The sequence below is a fragment of the Thamnophis elegans genome, chromosome 3, assembly GCF_009769535.1.
Source record: "Thamnophis elegans isolate rThaEle1 chromosome 3, rThaEle1.pri, whole genome shotgun sequence".
NCBI classification, from domain to species: domain Eukaryota; kingdom Metazoa; phylum Chordata; class Lepidosauria; order Squamata; family Colubridae; genus Thamnophis; species Thamnophis elegans.
In genome coordinates this window covers 77,171,653-77,193,827 of record NC_045543.1, presented here as the reverse complement: position 1 = coordinate 77,193,827, position 22,175 = coordinate 77,171,653, and the positions used below count along the sequence as shown (strand labels likewise).

The following is a 22,175-nucleotide window of genomic DNA, read 5'->3' as shown; positions in this document are numbered from 1 at the left end:
TGTTCCTAAGCACATAGGTAGCAAAGCACCTAGTTGAGCCATTCTTCATGTAGCCAAGCAAAGTTCTGATCCTCATTTAGTCTGAAATTTTTAGTCAAGATATTTTTTTGCTGGATAAAATTATATAATATTTCTAGCTTTTACTGACATTACAGCAGAAAATGTTAACTATTTAAGTGAACAAGGATTGTCAGCACAAATTTGTTTAAAGGTTCAAAACTCAAGAAAATCTAGCAATAAAAACCATAAATTTAAACTGCATGATACAAATGTTGTAGAAAAACTCTAAAGAGTTATACATTACACTATTAACGCAGCCTCATTTATGTGCTGTGGTAGGTTACATTATGTTATTTGTAGCTTCTTATTATGTTTCTTTTTAAGCAAGTGAACTCAAAAATCTCAGAAAGTCAAGAGCAAAGAAATCACATACTAGTTTAGCATGTTATGTAACATATAAAAAGATGTCTTACTTCTTATCTGTACTGCTCTGAAACCCTATGTTTTGTTCCAAAAGTTGCATTTAGAATAATAAATTATCATACCCAGAAACTAAGCAAATCCAAGTGTCAGTCCCTAAGATCACTTTAGATTTGAATTCTGACATCAGGAAATCTGCAAGACTGTACTGTACTACCTTCCTAGAAAGTTAACAGCGATTATATTCTCTTGCTGAGCAAAATACATTTATAAAAGGAAGGCTGCAGTTTTTGATGAAGAGGATAAGCATTTTTAGCTATTTGCTGGGTTCAGTTTTAAAACAAACTGACTTCAAAATAAATGAAACTTCTATAAATCTATAAATTGCCTCAAAGGTACAAAATGTGAAACACATTGTATTTTTATGATTAACTCTTGTAATTTAATGTTACTTTCCTCAGGAAATCCAGATGTATCTGCATTTGGCAATCATTATTTTAAGTTATTTTAGCTGTTGAATTTTTTATATCTTCAGGTGACGGATTTCAAAAATCACTATTTATCAAACTCTGCTTGGAAAAGGCTTTTCAAGAGGAGAACAGTGAATGTGATCCCAGTTGTTGAATCTCCAAAGTGTAATTTCATCTTTTATTACAAAGATTTTATTTCCTCTGTTGCTAGTTTTTGTCTATTTTCTTCAAACAGGAGATAAAACCAATTTTTGAATTAATCTGCGTCACTTCTCCAAGAAGAGCAATTACTTTAAAACATATTAAGTATTAAGCCATACTCTCATGTTACAATGACTATCAGTCGATGTGCTAAATATCTATACATATGCCATTTAGTTGAAAACTTCATTACATTTTCTTTGGACTTAACCAACAGTTTTTAGTATTAACATGTACATACTAAATATTATGTAATAACATACTCTCCACAAATATGCACCAAGATAGAGCTTCCTTAAATACATGAAGAACTAACTAGAAATTTGGTTTTGTATAGACTTCAGAAAAATATCATTTTGTTATCTTTTAATGTAGATACTTTACATCATAAAACACCCACCATTTTCCTCAAATGCAATAAGACAGCATTGAAACTGTTGCTTTTCTGTTCTCCTTTAATAACCTCCATAACTCTTCTTATTCAAATTCAGAAAATTTAGAAAAGCATGGATGAAACTCTACATGCAGACATATAATATCAGTGTGATAACTTGTCAAATAAAAAAACTTATTTCTCAGTATATATTCTAATTGTATATTACTTAAAGTCTTTTATCTATTATTATAAATAGAATACTCATAAAACAGTCTTGTTTGGAATTAATGCATAACACAATCTAAAATTTAAGAATAAATTACAATTTGTTCTGGATGTGAGCAATACCTAACAAAATAATACAAAATTGTTCAAATGGTCCATACAAAGATCTATATAGGCCCCAGGGGAATTTCAACCAAATCTCTCAAGTTTTCTTTGGATTGTTTTTTAAAGTGAGGTAAGTACAAGAAACATGTTATTAGCACTTTGGAAGGAAGACTGGTTATCACTAGAATTAATCAACAAATCTGGTAAATAATATTCAGGGAAATAAAAAATAATTAACTCATCCTTTACCTGGGAAGAAATACGCTTTCGACTACGTAGAAATCTTGCATAAGTACATCTCTGTCTGGTTTAGATGTAAGGTTGCCCACTGTGTATCCTATTCCCAATTGTATGGTACCTTTGATAGCTGAAGATGCAGTCTGCAAAAACAAATATATATTATGTTTAAAATTGTCATCTTGCAACACATGGTGGTTTTTTTTGGTAATCTTCTACATCTCTAAGAATATTTCAAAGTCCTGTCTTCCTTTACCTAAAAAACAAGTTGATTCTTCCAAGAGCATTTCTCAGATTTTGAGACAAATGATCGCAGTATATCATACAAGTCTACCAGAAAGATTAAAAAAAAACATTATTTGAAACTCATAGGTTACATATTGTATGAAAAGAAAGTTCATACCTCAAAAGCTGCCTAGTAGTGGGGGGGGGGGGGAAATGAGCATTCCTCTGCCTGTACTCTCCCTTTTCACAGCAGATGGTCTACAACAGAAAGGAAGAACTCTGCAAATCTTCCGAGTGCTCTGAACTTCTAACAGCTCCCATAAATCATTATATAATTTAAGCAGGAGATGAAAAAAAAGCAAAAAAGGAGAACCTCATTTTTCCAATTATCATGCTCCTAACTTCTTCCTCTACTTTCCTTTTTGTTCCCTTTCTCCCCTTTCTTGCCCAATTGTGGGGAGCTCAGAGCCTGTAGTTTAGGAAGATGCTCACAGCCATGATGTTATGCAGCCACAGAGGAATGGACAAGGCAGAAGAATGAACTCGAGTTTCTAATGGAAAGAATCAGCTGACAGGGCATCACTGTCATCTGTGTAAGCCAATTATTACCACAACTATAGTGGCTGGATAACTGGTAAAGAAAGTAAATACTTCCTGGGCTAAAATGCTCCAGTGAAACTGTACGGAGGGTCCCATTGAACATTGTAGTTAATGGGCCAGGAAAGGAAACACTCAGGGAAAAAGAAAAACAGCTAGTTATTGTGTTTCTGTGAGTCAAACAATCAATATATAGGAAAATCAATATATAAAATTTGTTTTTAAAAGGCTACTTTTCATGTCTGATTTTCAAAATGTGATGCTATTAAGAATGTGATGGTGATAGCTTTTGAAAAAGAGAGAGAAGGCAGAATTCTTTTGAAAAAATGTCTTCTGGTGGAAAGTCCAGTTGCCTTTTGAAAAAGCACCTTTGGGATTTCTGAAAAAATATTTATCCATAGAAATCTCTCAGTGCTACACAGATTACAAATATGTTATTTATAGATGAATACATATGTTCTTCAGCAGTCTAACTGAATATAGCAGTCTATATTCAGACTAATATAGAATCAATCTGGTTATATTATAAATTTTTGAAGTTAATATGGCAAGCATCTGACAGTGTCTTCTCCACCTACAGCCAACAAAATTAAAACTATACACTTAGATTGTAAAGGACTTCTGGCATCCCTGAGTCATAAACTCTAGAAACATACAGTCAGAAGCCCAAATGAAAGGACAAGGCATTGCCTTCTGTCTTTTTCTCATAATATAGTCTGATTTTATTGAACTTTTATAAGAAACAAAAGGCAGAGGTTTTAAGCCATCAACTGCTGCTTAAGGCTTCTATTACATTCTGGTTGCAGAGATTTAATTGGTGAGACTCAGTATTTCAAGTGGCAGAGTAGATTTTTAAAAAGTGTGCTGTCCAATTTTATAAATCACACAATCTCAGTCTGTGAATGGCATGATGATATGAAATAGACAATACATTCTATTGTATTACACTCTTTCCATTTTGTTCAAATCGACACATTTTGCTCTATTTGTGTAAGAACCTCCACAGTATCAACTCAAACATATACTTAGTCAATGGTTATACTAAGTGGAAAAAAGACTCCTCCCTTCATGAAATAAGCAGCTAACTCTGCATTCTTATGATAAATTACAAAGACACCTTAAGTGATTATAGACAGTTTCATAAAATGGATAAGAGTTCTGTTCACCTAATGAAGTAACAAAAGAGTAATTATACTAAGTGGAGCCTTTGACCGGAAGTTTTTGTATACAATTTGTCTTTTAATTATAGAATTCAGTGACTACTGAATCTGAAGTAGCAGCAAAACTGGAAATAAAGTAAGGAACTAATCCTCAAATGTTTGCTTGCTTATCATCCTAAATATAAGCAACCATCGTGTGACCTTTGAAACAATATCAGTTAAAGACTTCCTACATGTGTGTCAACTCTTGAAATTCTAGTCCAAGATGTGTCAGCATTTTTTATTGAAATTGGTCTTCACATAAAATACAGACCAGCTTGGAGCCTAAGGCTTCTTTCTCTGAAACCAGATACCAGTTGAAGTAAACACAGTCAAATAAGAGGAGGAAAAAAAACCTCTTGAACTAATTAGACAAATTTCCTACATCTCTAATTTGCACAAAAAAGATACCACCATATGTGGTAGTAGAGGATTTGCCTCCAGTAATTTGCTTTATATAGATAGGCAGATCATACAATCTTACTTGCTTTTCTAAAGATGTATACATTTTTGCAATTTCATTCCCCTGAAATGGAACATGTATGCAAACTAGACATGATGATGATAATAATTTTGTGCAAACTGTTTAACCAAAGTTACATAATTTGGTGTGATAGACCAGGGATGTTAACTTGGTTTGGAAATACCATATCATGGATAAACCAAGAATTTTAGATGCCAACATGCACATGCACTCTCCCTCCCCCCCAAAAAAGAGGTTCAACTTATCTGTGGATGGGTTTCTCTGTGTTTTTATTAATAAAATACATGTATATTGATACAATAATACGTTTCCAAAGTTCCTGTATTTGCAATATATATTTGCATGTAAGTCCACCCACAGATCCTCAAAATTTAAACCAAAATATCATGAAAAATGCAGGTCAGCTTTTCTGCAGATACTACTCCCCCCATCCCTAGTATTTTGGTTAAAAACTCTAGAGTTGGCTTATCTGTGGATGGGCTTATATGTCAGCAATTACAGAACATAATGTCTCAATTATGAAATTGCTAACTTAACAAGCTTCACAATGCGGTTATTAAGGATGGTAAGCATTAATTTTTGTGTATTGTAAGCAAGTAATTTATTGCAATCATTAAAAAGAAAAAATAATTACAATAATTTTAAAGCACGGAAAAGAAAAAGTAACAGATTGACATGTGCTCAAAATTTTGTGTGAACCAAACTGTTCTGTCTCTTAGGTTTGCATACTGATATTCCAACTCACTTTAAAATTAGTCAGCTGTTTTTAAAGGTGAAAATCCAGATGCATATTTTACTTCAAAGTTCAGAAGCCTGCATATTCATTAATGTAACTCTGGGGACAGAAGCCCAGAAAAATTATGTCAAAAATTCTTTTTGAGGATTGAAACGAAAATCTGGGGGAAAAAGAGCTAAGACCAATTTCTTTCCTAATTATTCAGAGGGTTTTTCCCTACAGGTTTTCTAGAAAACAATCTACAAACTGGCTCAGTACATTAGTTTTAGTTTACAGAACTCGAACTTCCAAGTAATTACCTCTTCCTAACCATCTTAAACTTTACAGAGTAAACACAGATTTGATTAAACAAATATTAGCTTCTACACAAGAGTGCACGACTGCATCATATTTGCTGAACTGGGGTGTGTGCTGCAACAGTGCAAGGTTAGCAGTAATGAAAGGGAGCTCTCTTTAGTAGAAGACTTTATCCTCTCAAGCCTATAAATGGCCTCAGGCCACACCATTAAATTAACAGTAAGCCAAAAATATTAATCACTAGACATGAGCTGCTGCCTCAAGACTATGATAGAAGTAGGAGAGCCAAATTATTCAAGAAGCTTAGAATGAACTTTAAATGGTTATTAATCAGGAACAAATGTGAACAACTACAAAAGAGGACAATTTTAGATTTGGAGGACAGAATGATATAAATGATCTTAGCTTATAATTAAATATTCTTGAACAATTGAAAACTAAAAACAAATATTGGAATGCTAGAAACAACATGGGATGAAATAACTATTTTATCCTAGTTGTTTCAAATATTCCAATATATTGAGATTTGTTTTCAAAAATTTCTCCATGTCACAATCATATAGAGCAGTGGTCCCCAACCCCCGGTCCGCGGCCCGGTGCCGGGCCGTGGAGTACCTGGCACCGGGCCGCGAAGCCATGATCGCTGCAGCTGGGCGCCGTGGCTCTTCTGCTGCGCCAGCCGCTCCTCTTCCAGCCGCTCGCCCAGCGCGCAAAGCTCCCGGCAGCGGCGCCACAGCTCCTCGAGGCGCCGGCGGCTCTCCTGGTTCTGCGCGCGCAGCTTGCGCAGGTCCTGTTGGCCCAGGCGGCCCCCTTCCAGCTCCTGCAGCGCCCGCAACTCGGCCTCGTATCGCTCCAGGCTCTGTGCGCAGCTCCAGCTCAGCACCAGCGCGTAGTCGGAGGCCAGCTGCCGCTTCTCGGAGCGCCCGGCCCGGAGGACGCGCGGGGCAGACAGCAGCGCAGCCGGCCGCTGCTTGCGCGCTTCCTGCAGCCCTTCGTGCTCGGCCAGGAGCTGCTCCAGCAGCGCCTCCAGAGCGGCGCAGTCGGCCCACAGCCCCTCCAGCTGCTGCTGCCGCCGGGCCAGCTCGGGCTCCAGGCGGCGGAGACGCAGCTCTCCAAGTTGCGCGCTCAGCCTCTCCAAGCTCTCCAACTCGTGGCGCAGCGCGTCCCGCTCCAGCTCGCCTTGAGGTGATCTCAAAAAATAAGCTAGGTTGGATATGACTGGGATAAGATTTCCAGATGTTGACTTGGCTCAAGTCACCGGTTCCTTTTTCTTGCTGAATGAAAACTCCTGCATCATGGTTGTATGTAGGATGTATTTAGAAAAATTCAAGATGGGAACCATCTTGGTTTTTATGTGATGCAAATAAAAGAATAAATAGGCTTTTAATTTCATAGTCATGGCTATTACCTTGACATTTTTGATGTCACTCTGACACCCCTGTCCCAGATAATTTGGTGAATGGACAGAGAGGCTACCAGCTAGTAGTAGGCTGGCTTGAATGCACTTACTAAGAAAGGATTCACAGTGAATTCAATGAATAACATTTTTGGGTGATCATCAATCTGATGGGAGCTATATATCTATTGCAGCATTTACCTGCAAATTTAAAGGAAGTCCAGAAAGCGATTGCAATCTATTTGGCATATATTTACAAATACATATTGAAAATAATGCAACATCTAACATTTTATGATATATAAATGAAATATATATGATATATAAACAATCAATGTGTCGTCGCGAACAATGTCCCCCCACCCCTGCGCGCGCTCAGCGGGCCACGGTAAAATTATCACAGGCTGACTGGTCCGCGGCGATAAAAAGGTTGGGGACCACTGATATAGAGAATATGTTCGCTAATAAAATTAGAAAAACAGATTCCAACCCCACTGGTATTGACTGAACTGAAATAATAAGATGAATGGGAATGATTGAGGATCAGGTAACTACTTATTAGTTTGTTCTTGGGTCATGGTTACTGTCATTTTAAATTCTTTGCTGTAGAGAAGCTAAACTGAACTATACCAACATAGGTTGTAACATAATGTTGCCCCTTATGTGTTGGGTTTCCACATACAAATACATTGTTCATTGCAAAAATATGCAATGTGTGCACCTTTAAACAGTTCTAATTTTTAAAATTTTAGGTATACTTCATAAGATATAAAGATGTAATATTAGTATTCCTTCTAGTACTAGAGGATTAAAACTATTCTTTTAAAAAATAATAGCAATTTATAAGTGATTGCTAGAATATATCCAGATATTTGAATATAGAGAGAGATATGGACTGAGTTGAAATTTCTGAGAGAAAAAATCAACAGTTATTTTGGCAGATAAAGGACTTAATTCTTGAAATTTTAAATTATAGTTTACAACATTTTATAATGTACTGAACACTATGCAAATTTTTGGATAGGTATTAAACACGGAAAACTGGGTTGATGTCATGTGGTCATACATCAAGGCAGCTGTCATTTGGATTTAAATAATTTCATATATTAAATTTGTTTTGGAATATTATAATTTTACATTATATTATACAATAAATCGTGCAGGTGCTTATGAATTGTATACCTATGGCTACAAAACTAGCAGGATAACAATGGAAAAGGATATTGCATCCTTTTATAGTTGCAAAATGAGCCTGATGCTACAAAAGTCACTGCTGGACCCCACTATACTAGACACTTTTTATCCACTATTTCATATAGTTAAATAACAGCTTCAGAATGCCTTCAAGGAAGCATATTGTCTAGATATTTTCCAGTCGGGATTCAGGCCCAGCTATGGGGCAAAAACAGCATTGGTCATGGTTATTGATGACCTAGATGGGGCAGTATATCTATCTTTGTTTTATTTGATTTCTTGGCAGATTTCAATACTATTGACCATGATCAACATTGCGTTGGTTCGCCTTCTTCCTTAAGAATCCATTCCAGTCATTCATGACGGGAGAAGTGATACCCTCAACCTAAGTGAGATGCCACAGAATTTGATGCTTTCTCCTTTTATCTACATGAGGCTTCTGGGTGAGCTTATCCATCACCATTTGGTGTAGTACCATAAGTATGCTGATGATATTCAGTTTTACATTTCTACCTTTAGTAAATTAAATGAAGCCCTGACCTGGTGGCTGGAGGCTGTGAAGGTCTGAATGGGAAACCACAGGCTTCAGCTAATCCTTGCAAGACTGAGTGGCTTTGGTTTTTCAGGCCCTCTCTCCAGGACTATGCCATCTTTGATGCTGGATGCAGTTGTACTATCCCAGACAGACCCAGTGTGAATCTTGGGGTTCTCCTAGATTCATAACTTCTGCTTGATGAGTAGATGGCAGTCATGTCTAGGAGAGCCTTTACAAAGTTTTGTCTTGTGTGCCATGTGTGAGCAGTCCTGTTTACAATTCACTCATGCCATAATCACCTCCAAATTGGATTACTGCAATGCACTCTACAAGGGGCTGCCCTTGAAGAGTATCCAGAAACTTCAACAGGTACAGGATGTGGTGACATGGACAGTAACGCACGCTTCTGGTACAGAACATGTTACAACTCTATCCAAGAGCTGCACTGCTTGCCTATTTACTTCTGTATCCAATTGAAGTTGCTGGTTTTAATCTTTAGAACCCTTCATCGAGTGGGACCAGGCTATCTGAGGAACCAAGCTACCTTTTCCTACTTGCCCCATCAGATCTGGCAGAGAAGGCATGCTGTGGATACCACTGACCAGGGATCTACATGTTAGGTTCCGGCGTTCACGTTGCATACAAACAGACATTCAGTTTGTTTGGTGAAAAACTTTTATCTCTATCTAAGAAACTACTTGATAACCAGCACTAAATGACAATGATACAAAGGTAATCAAATCCAAGTCAGTTCTAACCAAATTAACACCATTACCTATATATAGGTGAATGGGGTGAATATGTATATATACATATACATATACATATGCATATGCATATGCATATGCATATACATATATATACACATATATACACATATATATACATATATACACACATATATATATATATATATATATATATATATATATATATATATATATATACACACACATACATACACACACACACACAAACACACATATATACCATTACCCCACCCAGCTCCACCCACAACTCCACCCAGATGGCACCCACCCACCATCACCAATCATGACCTACGCTCTCAGCCACACACCCCACTCAGTGTCATCAGAGCCTCTTTCCTGGTTAACCGCATCTGAGCAAAAGAGTTACATCAGAGTAGGCAGTTGCACCCAAGTAGAAGAGCCACATGCAGCTACAGGCTCAATCGACATCAGAGAGGCAATATCAACGTTAGTTAGTTCTTGTGTTCAAAGAACCATAAAGCACAAAAGAAAAGTGTACATTCTACCACTCTATACAAGCTGTTAAAAATGAAATTATTTTGAATCATTCGAAAAGGATATGAAACTTTACAAACCTTTTTATACGTTTTCTCCTCATTTTGTTTTTCAGAAGGGGGATCTCCATTTTCAGCTATAGTCTGCATCTGAAAATATTTAAAAGCACAAATGTGTTTTATTTGTAGTGTTCTAGCTCACCTTTCCCAAAAATGTAAGTCAAATTAAATAAAACATCAAATATAATACATCAATGTACAAGGAACAACTAGTTTAAAATCAATAATCATATGGTAGTGCCGCTAAATTATGCCAGACTATCGGTTTTATAGATTGACACTTGTGGACTTTGTTATTATTTCTCCATTCTCTGTATAATTTGGGGAGCCGTAATTTCTAAGCCAAATTGTACCTCTGGATAATCACAGCATCACAGAATATTCTAAATACTATTGTTTTCACCTAGGCTTTCTTAACAAGCATAAAGCAGAGTTTTAGTCCTGGAAAAACCTCTTTTATTTACACGACTGTGAATTCCTTTTATTCACAGTCAGCAAGGCTTGGCAAACAGTCTTTCAGAGGAATATTTATCAACACGAACCATATCTCATTGGTGAGCTGTCAGATAATTAGTTTCCAAATGCAGAGCAAGGCAACACTTGGCACAGAGTCTCTTATAGTCACAAACAGAACTTTCCACTCTTGAAACAATCGAAGGAACAAATTGTTTCCTGCAAAAGCCCACTCCCCATTCGCTCCTCTTTTGTTTCCCTGGGAGGGGCCAATCACCTCCAAGGTGTGCCTTTACTCCCAAGTTGACTCTGCTTTTTTAGTTGTTCTTGTCTTCTGGCAGCTCTGCGCATGTGCACACAGGGAACAGGTACCTCTGCCTCACTGCTGTCTAGCTCCCTCTCTGCCTCCGACCAGAGCCCTCGCTTGAGTTTTCCTCAGCCCCCAGGACTGGCCCATGTTCCTCCCCAACCTCCTTACTGTCCAATTCTGCTGCCAGTTCCTTGAGCCACAACAGCTATTAAAAGGCACAGCAATAATAACAACTCTGGAAAGACTTCATCTGATGTCTGAAAGATAGTAACTAAGAGAACAAGAAAGGGGCCTGTAATAAAGACTTTAATTGGTGGGAGATTCATGTTGTAAAAGATAATCCTTCAAATGTATTAGTCCCAGTCCTTTTAAGGTTTTAAACACTAAAATCAATCCTCAACGAGACTGGAAACAAATCAATAGCAATGTACTTCTCTGAATGCCAGGTTGATAATACGCTCAGGACAGTCAGTGCTAGTAAATAATGTGGTTCCTCTAATGGTGAATCAAACCAATACTTGCCAAGGGAAATCCTGAAAGCAATGCATTCCTAATCTGATCATTACTGAAGCATGAGTAATAACAGTCAAACCATGTCTCTCCAACAAATGAGTTCAACAACAGAGCAACCAAAGCCACATGGAACATAATAAAAAGCTACCTTTAGCTCCTTTATAAGAAAAATTGTTTTTAGGAATCTTAGTCAAAACAAAGCAAAAATTTGCACTAATAGTTCTATCTTATTTTAATAATCAGTGATGGCCATTATATTTTATGGTCACTACATTCACCCAAATGGCCCACTGGATTGCATGGATGAATAATAATCCTAACCTAATATGGCTACCATAGCTGGGGGCCTGCTCAGGTCTGTTTGGCTTCAGAGTTTATACAACTATATATACCCTTGTGCACTTATCTGTTTCTGTCCCATGGAGAACAACTACAACTATTTAGGCAAACCAGCCCCTTCAACTTTGTGCAGGAATTCAAAATTAAAACATCCAGGACAGATGAGTGTCTAGCCTCTACTATACATCCGATGAGTTTTTATATATAAATTATATGCAACATTCCCAGTGATCCTTAAAATATCTCTGGATCATTCCCTTTCTGTTCTGCTGTGGAGAGATGCTTGGGGTGTTTCCCTGCCAATGCCAATAGCATTGGCAAAAATGTCATGAGCACATCAGAAAATCTGTATTACATCTAACCAACAATAGATATTTAATGTAATTCCTATTTCTTTATGCATAGAACATGCACAAATATCAGTGAAAAGAGATAGATGAAACAGCAAATAAGGGGAAAGAAAAATATTAGTAAACCCACCAAGATAAATACCAATTAGAAAGTTTAAAAATTTTAGTGGCAAGCAAAGAGTCAGGAGGTCACAAAGACATGAATAAGTATGGGTTTTTGAAAAGTCTGTCTCCTATGTTCCAATGAAAAGCCTTCTAGGGTATCTTAATGAACAGATAAACTGGTAGAGAATATGATTGCATTTTCTTTATACTAGACTTAAAATGTTCAGCTCTTTTTCTTTTAAAAAGCATTTTTTCTATTTTTTTAAAAAAAGCACTCACTAAAATGCTAGCGTGGGCCTGCAAGTTGATATAGTTACTACATAACGGTCATAATGTCCTCTCATAGATAACATCTTCATTTAAGAAAAATCATTAAATAGCTCATCTGGCTTCACAAGCTGATTGCAAAGCAACATTTAGAAGATGGAGGTTCATAGTTCATGCTATAAATATTCCTTTACTAAACTCTTCTTTGAAATTGAAATGTGCTAGTTAACAGACTGATGCCTACATTGAACACATTATTAGTCAAAATGCATATCCTTCTTATTTAGATTGTTGATCTGCTCTTTTGGTCACCCAAAGAGCTATGTTAAACTTTATGAACATAAAACAAGATGTTTATAAACTGCCCAGACTTTGCATACATTAGCAACCACTTACTCAATGATTCTTCGAGGTTACAATAAAGCTGAATGCCAGAGACTTATGACAGGTCCTTGAAGTTGTGGTCATTGCAGTGTCTCCATGATCATGTGACTATACTTCGAGCACTTGGCAATTGGCTCTCATTTACAACAGTTGGAGAGCCCATAACCAGAACATTGCCATTTGAGACTTTCCCTACAAACTTCTCACATGCAAAGTCAAGTGGGAAGCCAGCAGGGAAAGTCACAAATCTCCCCCATAAGTCACTCTTGCTGCTTTTTTTCCCTCAAGAGACCAAGGGTAGGATGAGTGTGGGGCCAAGGCAGGCAACTGCCTGCCCAGTTGCAGTCAGATGATGGCACAGTGCCACTCCCCTGTCTGCGCCCATCTCACCCCACATAACATAAATTCTGGTTCTAATTACCATATTTAATCAAAGGCTACCTGTAATCACAAATACTCTGTTTCCCCGAAAATAAGACCTTCCCGGATAATAAGCCCAATCGGGCTTTTGAGCGCATGCACTAAAATAAGCCCTCCCCCCAAAATAAGCTCTCCCTGAAAATATTGCAACACAGCAGCAGCCCTGAGGTGACCACGCTCACCACCTCCTGCACCTCAAAAATAATAAGACCTCCCCGAAAATAAGGTCAAAAACTTATTTCAGGCGTCAAAAGAAAATAGGTCCCTGTCTTATTTTCGGGAAAACACGGTATATTTTTCAATTCTTACTGTAGGCTTAATAATAGCAACAGGTAGTAACGGTTATTAATAATATTAGAATGCATGTACCTTTCTTAGCTATGTTACAAACAGCCTGCAGTTGAGAGAGGGAATCAGCCCTTTCATTGATGCTGTCAATTTTTCCAGGACACTGTTAAAAAAAAAGGACTTTGTTAACCAGGGTAAATTATTTTAAAAATACTTTTATATAGAATAACAATGAACAAAAAGCAGGGCTCTACACACACACACACACATACACACACAGAGAGATCATTTATGTGTTATTACATTCATACCAATGGTGGTATTCTATTTTTTTTACTACCAGTTCTGTGGGCATGGCTTGGTGGGTGTGGCAGGGGAAGGATACTGTAAAATCTCCATTCCCTCCCCACTCCAGGGGAAGGTTGCTGCAAAATCCTCATCCCCCCCCCTTGATCAGGTGGGACTTGGGAGGCAGAGAATAGATGGGGTGGGGCCAGTCAGAGGTGGTATTTACTACTCAAAATTTCCGCTACCGGTTCTCCAGAATTGCTGAGAACCTGCTGAATACAACCTCTGATTCATACATTATTTATGATCATTCTAATTACAGGTGGTGCTCGACTTACAACCTACCCGAAAAAGGGGAGTTATAACCCAGATATGAAGTTCTGATAACCAGTTCCATCTCCCCCCCCCCCCCCCCATGGTTACATGACCACACTTCAGGTGCTCGACAACATTTATGGCCATTTGCAGTGTCCTGCAGGCACATGATTGCATTTTATGAGTTTTGTCGAAAACCAACACGGGATTGTATTTATGATTGTGGCATTTGCTTCACAACCACAGCGTCTGCACTTATGACTGACACATTCGTTTAATGACCCCTGTGAAAAAATATATAAAATTGTGTTGCACACGTGATTGACCTGTTTTATAACCATCACAACATATAATAGGCAGGCTCTATTACAGTCATAGGCCAAGGACTATTCCATTACACATTTAGGGAAAGCAATTGATGCATGTTCCGTTGCAGAACATTACTAAAATATATTGAAGGAGAATTTATTTCAGTAGACCTTTGTGAGGCTGTTTTAAAGATACATGAAAAGGGATTATAATGCTAGTTAGCTCATTCACATAGTAGGTTCATTGTACGCACGAACAGAATATTATTACAACAGCAAAACCACATATGTTCTGAGGGAGGACTGATAGGTTTATAATCAGTTGTCATATCTTAGCTTTACCTATCAAGCTTCTGAGATCTTCCAATACGAAAATGGACTACAGACCCAAACAATGTAAACTGTTCTATATTTCCTATCTGCTTCTCTATTAACTGGGAAAATAAGAAATTTACTACTGTTCATGCAGCCAAATTACTCTTCAAGCACAAAACACTGTATATGGTAACCTGCTCCTAGTTTCTGAATATACCCACACTTCCATAAAAAGGAAGAGATGAAGACACTAAAAGATCTAATGACTGAGAACTGCGTCTCAGTCTTGGGCAAAGAAACTTTTAAAAAATAAATCTTTTTTTCAATATTTTTTCCTATAGGTATAAATATATGGTAATGACATTTTTAAAAGTTATTCCACATAATCATGTAACCTTGTACCTGGACATTTTTTGTTATGGTAAAATTTATGTAATCCTAGGATGCAATGATGATAATTTATATTTAATGAATACAATGTCAAACAACTCTGTGGTTATATTTAACCAATTAAGAGATATTTTTATACACTATAATATACTAGCTAGTCTTTATGGTGGCATAAGATCATATTTATTTTTACAGTAATAGATTAGAAATATAATGAGCAATTAATTAACTACTGAAACTATACTCCAAGAAAATAAAGCTATTTTTAAAAGCAAAGCTAGCAAATGGTATGTTTTAACCAAGCATTATATAAGAATATTTGAAATTCTTTTTGATATAACCATTTGCACTGGATACTAAATAAATCCTTAGGAAAAAAAAGCCCCCCCCCCATGCCAAATATCAGTTTTTGACATGTTACCCTGCCATGATGGGTAATATTAATAAATTCCCAATACTTAGGAAATAACTGGGGCAAAATATTTTTTTTCCATGCTGGATCTTAATAAACTCTACATACTATGATCATTTAAGGGCCTTTATATGCTCATCAAAGAATCATACTGTTTACACAACAAGCAGACTCTCTCATCTATCCTTGCACTCTGCCTACATAGAGGTGGATTTATATGCAGTTTTCCCCCTTGGCTGTCAAAGCATATTTCTATGCATACCAACTTAAAAGGAAATGTCTTCAGAAAAAATAATTCAATGCTACCCTGAAATAACTAAACCAAACCAAGTACAATATAGCCTTGAAAGAATATTTGGGTTGTAACAGAGGCTTGCTTATTCCCAATTTATTTGGAGAAAATTCTTCCTGTTTAATGTGGGAATTCATATTGCCAAGGTAAAGAAGGCATTGATTTCTTTAGCATCACAAATACATTTGCAAATTAAACTGAATTAAATAAATCTGGGGTCTCCAACCTTTTGGTCAAATATCACAAGTGTGTGTGTGCGTCTGCATGTATGCATATGTGAAACAGCTTAGGGCTTGAAAGACAAATGACTTAAGGTGCAATCTGCCATAAAACAATGCTTCCTAATTTAACCACTTGTGTATTCATATTTGTCCTTGCCATTATCATCTGAAGAATCACAAACCAAACTGTTTACTTCTAATCTTCAGTTGGGCAAAACTGGAAGGTTTAGGGTAGCAATGGATTTGCTTTGGAACAGAGACTAAAATATGAAATTACACAGCGATGGATGGTGAGGGAAGAGTGAGAAAGCGATTCGAATGCCTGCTTCCAAGACAGGGCTGGCTGAGATTACCAACAATTGATGGGTGAGCCCTTTTTCTCCTTGGAGGGAGAGGACCCTTAGGGATATGCTGAAATCAGGAGTGGGGTGCAATTTTATTGTGGTCCATGACTCCCTTTGTTCCCCCTCCCCTCAGCAAAGGAGGGAGGGCAGCTAAGAAAGAGGAGTGATTTCTGGCACTCCCTATCAGCTTCCCACAAGCAACATCAATGGGGAAGTCAGTAGGAAGTCAGAAATTGTTCCCATTTCCATTGGTCATTCTATTTCTCTGTTTAGATGTGAGGATGACCCAGTCACAGGTTATTTAATAGAATTTTCCTCTGGTAAGTATTTTCTACCATGAGAAAAGGATAGCACTTGGCCAATCCTACCTGAGTTCAAAACTAGGTGGAACTGGGCTTGATCAGAACTTGAATCTAAGCAATAAAAAACACCAGAGTACAGCTTAAATGAGGAACTAGGAGGAGGAAACAGCAAAGGATGTTCATGCTACTGCCAAGAAAACAGCATGGTTGTGTCCATGTTATCATCAGAGATCAAGCTCCACTTAAAAAAAAGATTTTACTTCTGGGTGGGTCTAAGGAAATGAGCCTAAAAGTTTTATTATCATTTAAGACAGATGAAATGCCCTGGTTCTCAAATCAACAAGAGTTCTGTATTAAGTGTACATTTTGTCCAAATTAGATCCTTTAATTTTCCCTCCGGCACAGTGGGTCATTTTCCTTTTCATCTGCAGAATAGTTTTTTGTTGGAATGCATGTCCACCAATTCTTGTCACTTCTTTGCAGAACCTCTTTGATTACAGCAAAAGGACATTCCTGGAGTGCCATAGTTTTTGAGCTGCCCAGCATGATGCCAACCAGTCTTTTCATAAACTTCAGAATAAATAAACAAGGAAAATATATTATGGGGCAATGCCAATGGGCCTGAGGACTCTGGGAAGGGCTGAACTAGTGGGATAGTTGACTTATTGTTAACATTCTTCTGCCTATTAGTTTTTTCAGTCTTATTTTTGTTTTTATCATTTTTAATTCTTTTTAATAATGATTACAGAACGGTTTTAAACAATGACTGCTTTATATTTCTACTGTTTTGTTAGATTGGTGTATGTTACACAGAATTGTTTTCTATGAGATGGCGGGCATATAAAATAGATAGATAGATAGATAGATAGATAGATAGATAGATAGATAGATAGATAGATAGATAGGAATTAAAACATAGAAGACTGGGACAAACTGCTTATGAAGATCTACTTGAGATATTATTCAGACAAGCATTTACTAAAAGGTAAGGAACTATAGAGAAAAACTGTTTTGTTGAAGTTCTGGATGAATACTCTACATTTTATAAGTTGCAGGAATAAACCAGATTGCTCAGACATATATCTATTTAATAACATGCCAACTGAAATCCTATTAAATGCCATCCAACAAACAGAATAAAACAATTCTTGCTTAAACACATGGAATTATTAATAGCATTAAAAGCTTTTGTATTTAAAGAATCCATATGAATAATCAAACTCATGTTTCAGCAGAAAGGAATGATATCTAAATATATAAATAATATTCTTGTTTCTTTTTTTATTCATGACCAAGACTTTTTTTCCAGAGGAAGTCTTTATATAATTATCTGTAGTAGGAATAACTGGTGAGTACAGCCAGCAAAAAAGTATTTAATGTGCAAAATCTCTAAACTACATTTCTCAAGCAAACAATTTACAAATAAGGACTTGCTTCTTATTTAACAGCAGCATTTCACCTCATCTTTCTTAGTATTATGTGGCTAATTTAACAGCAGTGGATATCAGAATAAAATACAATTTAAAGAATTATAAAAAATAAATCATAATCATGTCCAAAGCTTAGAACATTAAAGAACTGTACTACATTCCCTCCCCCCCAGGAAGTGACTTACTGATTGTAATTGCTACGATGGATGAAGATATTTAAAAACTAAAATATATTTATACTTTATGTACTGATACTGAGTGTTTCTCCAAAACTACAGGGCAACACACAGTGATAAAAAAATAAAAAGTTATATCCTCAACTTCAGCATCACCAACTGAAACTAAGTACTGCAAGATAGGATATGATTAAACACAAAAAAACGCTCTGTAATTTGAGATAGGAATCCAACACCTCCTTTAGCTGGCTTTCATCCAATGTAGAACATACATGAATATTGAAAGCTACTTTATTGTTAGTTCAAACCAAATCACTTGCTCCAAAAGGCAATGATTCTTCAATGATTCAAGCACTAATTCAAACTGAATCTGAATTCAGAAAACAGGTGCTCTGTCACTAAGGAAACACTCCTTCCCCAAATGGTTAGAACAGTCGAGAAAATGCCTGATGATCATAAGCATGGAATGCTGCACTACGTGATTAAAGTGATATTTTAGTTTCTATATAAAGGGAGAAAAGATTAAATAACAATGGCCTATTCAAAGGAGAACCAATCGCTATCAACTGCAAATGTTTTCCCCACAATTGGATATTTATTAAATCTAATGCTGTGTATATGATTCTCTTGTTTCCTAGCTTGGAATTGACTATGTAGCCAGCAATGTCCTCTGTAAATATTCTTTCCATCCCACCGTTTTGCACAATCTCATACCGTGAATACCAACTATGGATATACTATACCATACTATGAATACCACCATATCTTACCCCAATATTATTATGTACTTACAGGTGAACATACTCCAACTTGTCTACACCCACTAGCGTCCAATTTAGTGCACTTCATTTCTGCTAGGATAGTTTTAAGTTTTCTTTAGAGTACATTTTTTTATATTCCAAGTTCCAATTGCATTTCTCCTTGTAAAACAAGGAGCTCATTTTTCTATACTGTCACCTAGATTAATATCAGCCTTCTTTGTAGTTTAGTCTGGCTAGGTTATCAGCTCCAGATTTACTCAAAAATGTTCAGTTTTCCTCCCCTGCAACCAGTGAAGTGCCTTTTGATTTAGGCAGTCTCATTAACTGACATTCAAGCTGGTCTAAATGTTTTAGCCATTTCCATGCAATTTGCTTGGCAACAATACAGAAGTGGTTTGTCACTGCCCCCCCCCTCCTACTTTTGAGTTTCTAGGTAGATTTCTTCCCATGTGTTATAAAACCCCTTCTGCCCTCACTTCCATCATGTGTTACTCTCTGCTTAACTAGTCACCACCAGCAGCTTCTGGTCCTTCCAGCTTCCAGAGATTCTCAGGGTTAGTGCACCCACCAAAATATCCCTCAATATCAAGATGGCTTAATAAAAGAAATAGAGGATAGGCTATGGCTTTCTCCTTAACAGAACATAGAAAAATATCTGTGCTCACAGAGAAACTGGTGGAAGAGACTCCCATACTCCCAGCCCTTTTTGTAAATATTGTTTATGAAAATCCACACAGCCCTTGCCTGGTGTTTTCGTTTAAACCAATTAAAACTCAGCCTTGCAGCTTTAACTCAAAAAAATCCCAATTAAAGCCATTTTAACCTTGCAGCCTTCATTCCAAAAAGCAAAACTTACCTGTCATGTTGAACAGAGGCTTGACAATTCTCACAAAACATGCATAAGGAATTAATTTCCCCAGAGATGATTCTTAATTTCTATTGGTTAAATGGAAGAATTTTATCTCTGAGTAAAATATATGTGTTATACATACATCTGACATGCAAAAGCTTTTGAGAAGAATACTATCTCTCCCAGTATATTTACAAAAAATAGTGTACAGGGAGGGAAATATATTATAAGCTGAATCTGTCCTTATGAATAAAGCTGTGTGAGACTATGAGACATGTAAACACTGAATACAGATAGCATCCTTTCCTCATTGTATGCATTTTATACACCATGAAATTAAACAAGCAAAATATACAATGGTACAGTCATGAGCTAAGGAATGACTCATATGTTTTACATAAATCTAAATAAACAAGGAAACACAGAATGAATTAAAACTGCTCTTCTGCTAAGAACAGATCGTATTTTAGGCCTTTAGGGCAAAATATACAGCCCAAATAGGTAGAACAGATAATGTATCTGTGTGCATGTTTTAAGAGCCGGTTCTTCCAGATGGAGGGCTAGTAATCATTTCCAAACATTACCCGTAATTTTGCAAATGGAATTTCCATTGACTATCTTCTACTCAGAAAACCTTTTAGATATAATTTGATCCAAAAATCAATGGAATTTTCCCCAAATCTCATCCAGCAGTTGTGACATCTACTTTTGTGATAATATTTGTAAAACACTACTTTCTTCGTAATAAATTTCATTTTTCTTATCAACATCACAATCAGTTTATAAAAAGGCACCATTAAAATGTTATCCTGTAATTTACAGGGGAATTATAAGATTGCCACCAGATCTTTTGTATTTTGATTTAGAAGAAAATGTTGCTGGATTCTATAAAGTCTCTTCCTCTTTGTAAATTCAGGATGTGGAAAGGAACTAACTTTGCAGCACATTAAGTTGCACACACCTCTTTTTCTTAGAACACTATTTCCTTCTATGCCAGAAATTCAGATTTTTTTTGTCCATACCAGCTGAAATATTGCATGTTTTTACCACAAATTTTCTTGTTACCTAAGGGTGATTTTGAATTAAAAAAAAATTAAATGGAAAAATATAGCCTGTCATTATGTTATTTGGAAGCACTCCTGATGAAATAATGGAATGGATTGGATCCGAACTTACTTCTACTTATATTGACCTGCACCAAATCCCACAAATTCTTCCTTCCCCCGGGGTGGGATTCAGCTGGTTCGCACCGGTTCAGGTGAACCAGATGCTAATTTTGCATCCGGTTCGCCAATCCGGTAGTTAGAAGGACTCACTGGCCCTGCCCACTCCACCCCGCCCCTCCTAGGAGTCTCCACGCAGCCTGTTCATCAATGCAGGTAAGTGCAGGACCTGCACGGAGGCTCTGGGATGGCGGAAATCAGGCCTACCTGATGTTCTATAAGTCCAGAAACGGGCCAGTTTAAACCTATGAAGCCTGGGGGAAGCCATTTTTGCTCTCAGAGGCTTGAGGAAAGCCTCTGGAGCCTGGGAAAGGCAGAAAATAGGCCTACCAGAGGTTCTGGAAGTCCAGAAACAGGCCTGTTTCTGGCCTCTGGAGTCCAGGGGAGACCATTTCCCCCCTCCTGGAGGCTCAAGGAAAGCCTTTGGAGCTTGGGGAGGGCAAAAAATGCCCCCTGCTGTGGTGCAGGAGGCCGAGTAGGCCATGCTCCCCATGGCCAAGCCCATCCAGCAACTGGGCAGAGAACTGGTGGCTAAAAATTTTCAACCCCCCCCTGCTCTCCCCCTCAAAATCTATTTTCAGAATTAACTTTGAAGAAAACAAAGACACCCAGGAAGAAAAAGTTTCTGAGACCCAATTTATTTTTCTCTCCCTCAGAGTAATTAAATGTAGTTATGATTTCTTGTGACATCCATATTTAGTAATGTTATTGTTACGACCAAACAGATTTTACAGATTTCTCAAATGTTTCAAAAAACTTTTAACACTTTTGATCAGGGCATGTAGATAGTACTTTTTAATCATGATAGAAAAATTATCATAAGAATTAGGAGCCCATGGACATCAAAAGGGCTCAGACTGCTTTCCAATCTCCGTGGGTCCTATACTTCAAAGAAATCTAATATAAATCTAAGATTTAGGAGCAAAAGTATTAGCCTATGTTAACAGAACTTGTATGCAGTACGATCAGAGCAAGACACACATAACTGAATGGCTCTCAGTTGGTGAAGTAGTTAAGAATCAGGCTACAAAATAGGAGACTGTATGTTCTAGTCAAACCTTAGGCACAAAGCCAGATGGGTGACCTTGGACTTTATTT

General features: G+C 37.1%; 1 protein-coding gene across 1 annotated transcript in view; it reads right to left on the bottom strand.

Moving 5' to 3' along the window:
* The window catches only part of PIP5K1B (phosphatidylinositol-4-phosphate 5-kinase type 1 beta), an 83,235-nt gene that overhangs the window by 39,393 nt on the left and 21,667 nt on the right, over positions 1 to 22,175 (bottom strand). The window contains exons 2-4 of the mRNA XM_032212451.1: positions 13,532 to 13,613; positions 10,043 to 10,111; positions 2,047 to 2,177 (exon numbers count right to left, since the gene is read on the bottom strand). Coding sequence (XP_032068342.1) covers positions 2,047 to 2,177; positions 10,043 to 10,111 — 200 coding nt within the window. The 5' untranslated portion in view covers positions 13,532 to 13,613. The remainder of the gene's footprint in view (positions 1 to 2,046; positions 2,178 to 10,042; positions 10,112 to 13,531; positions 13,614 to 22,175) is intronic.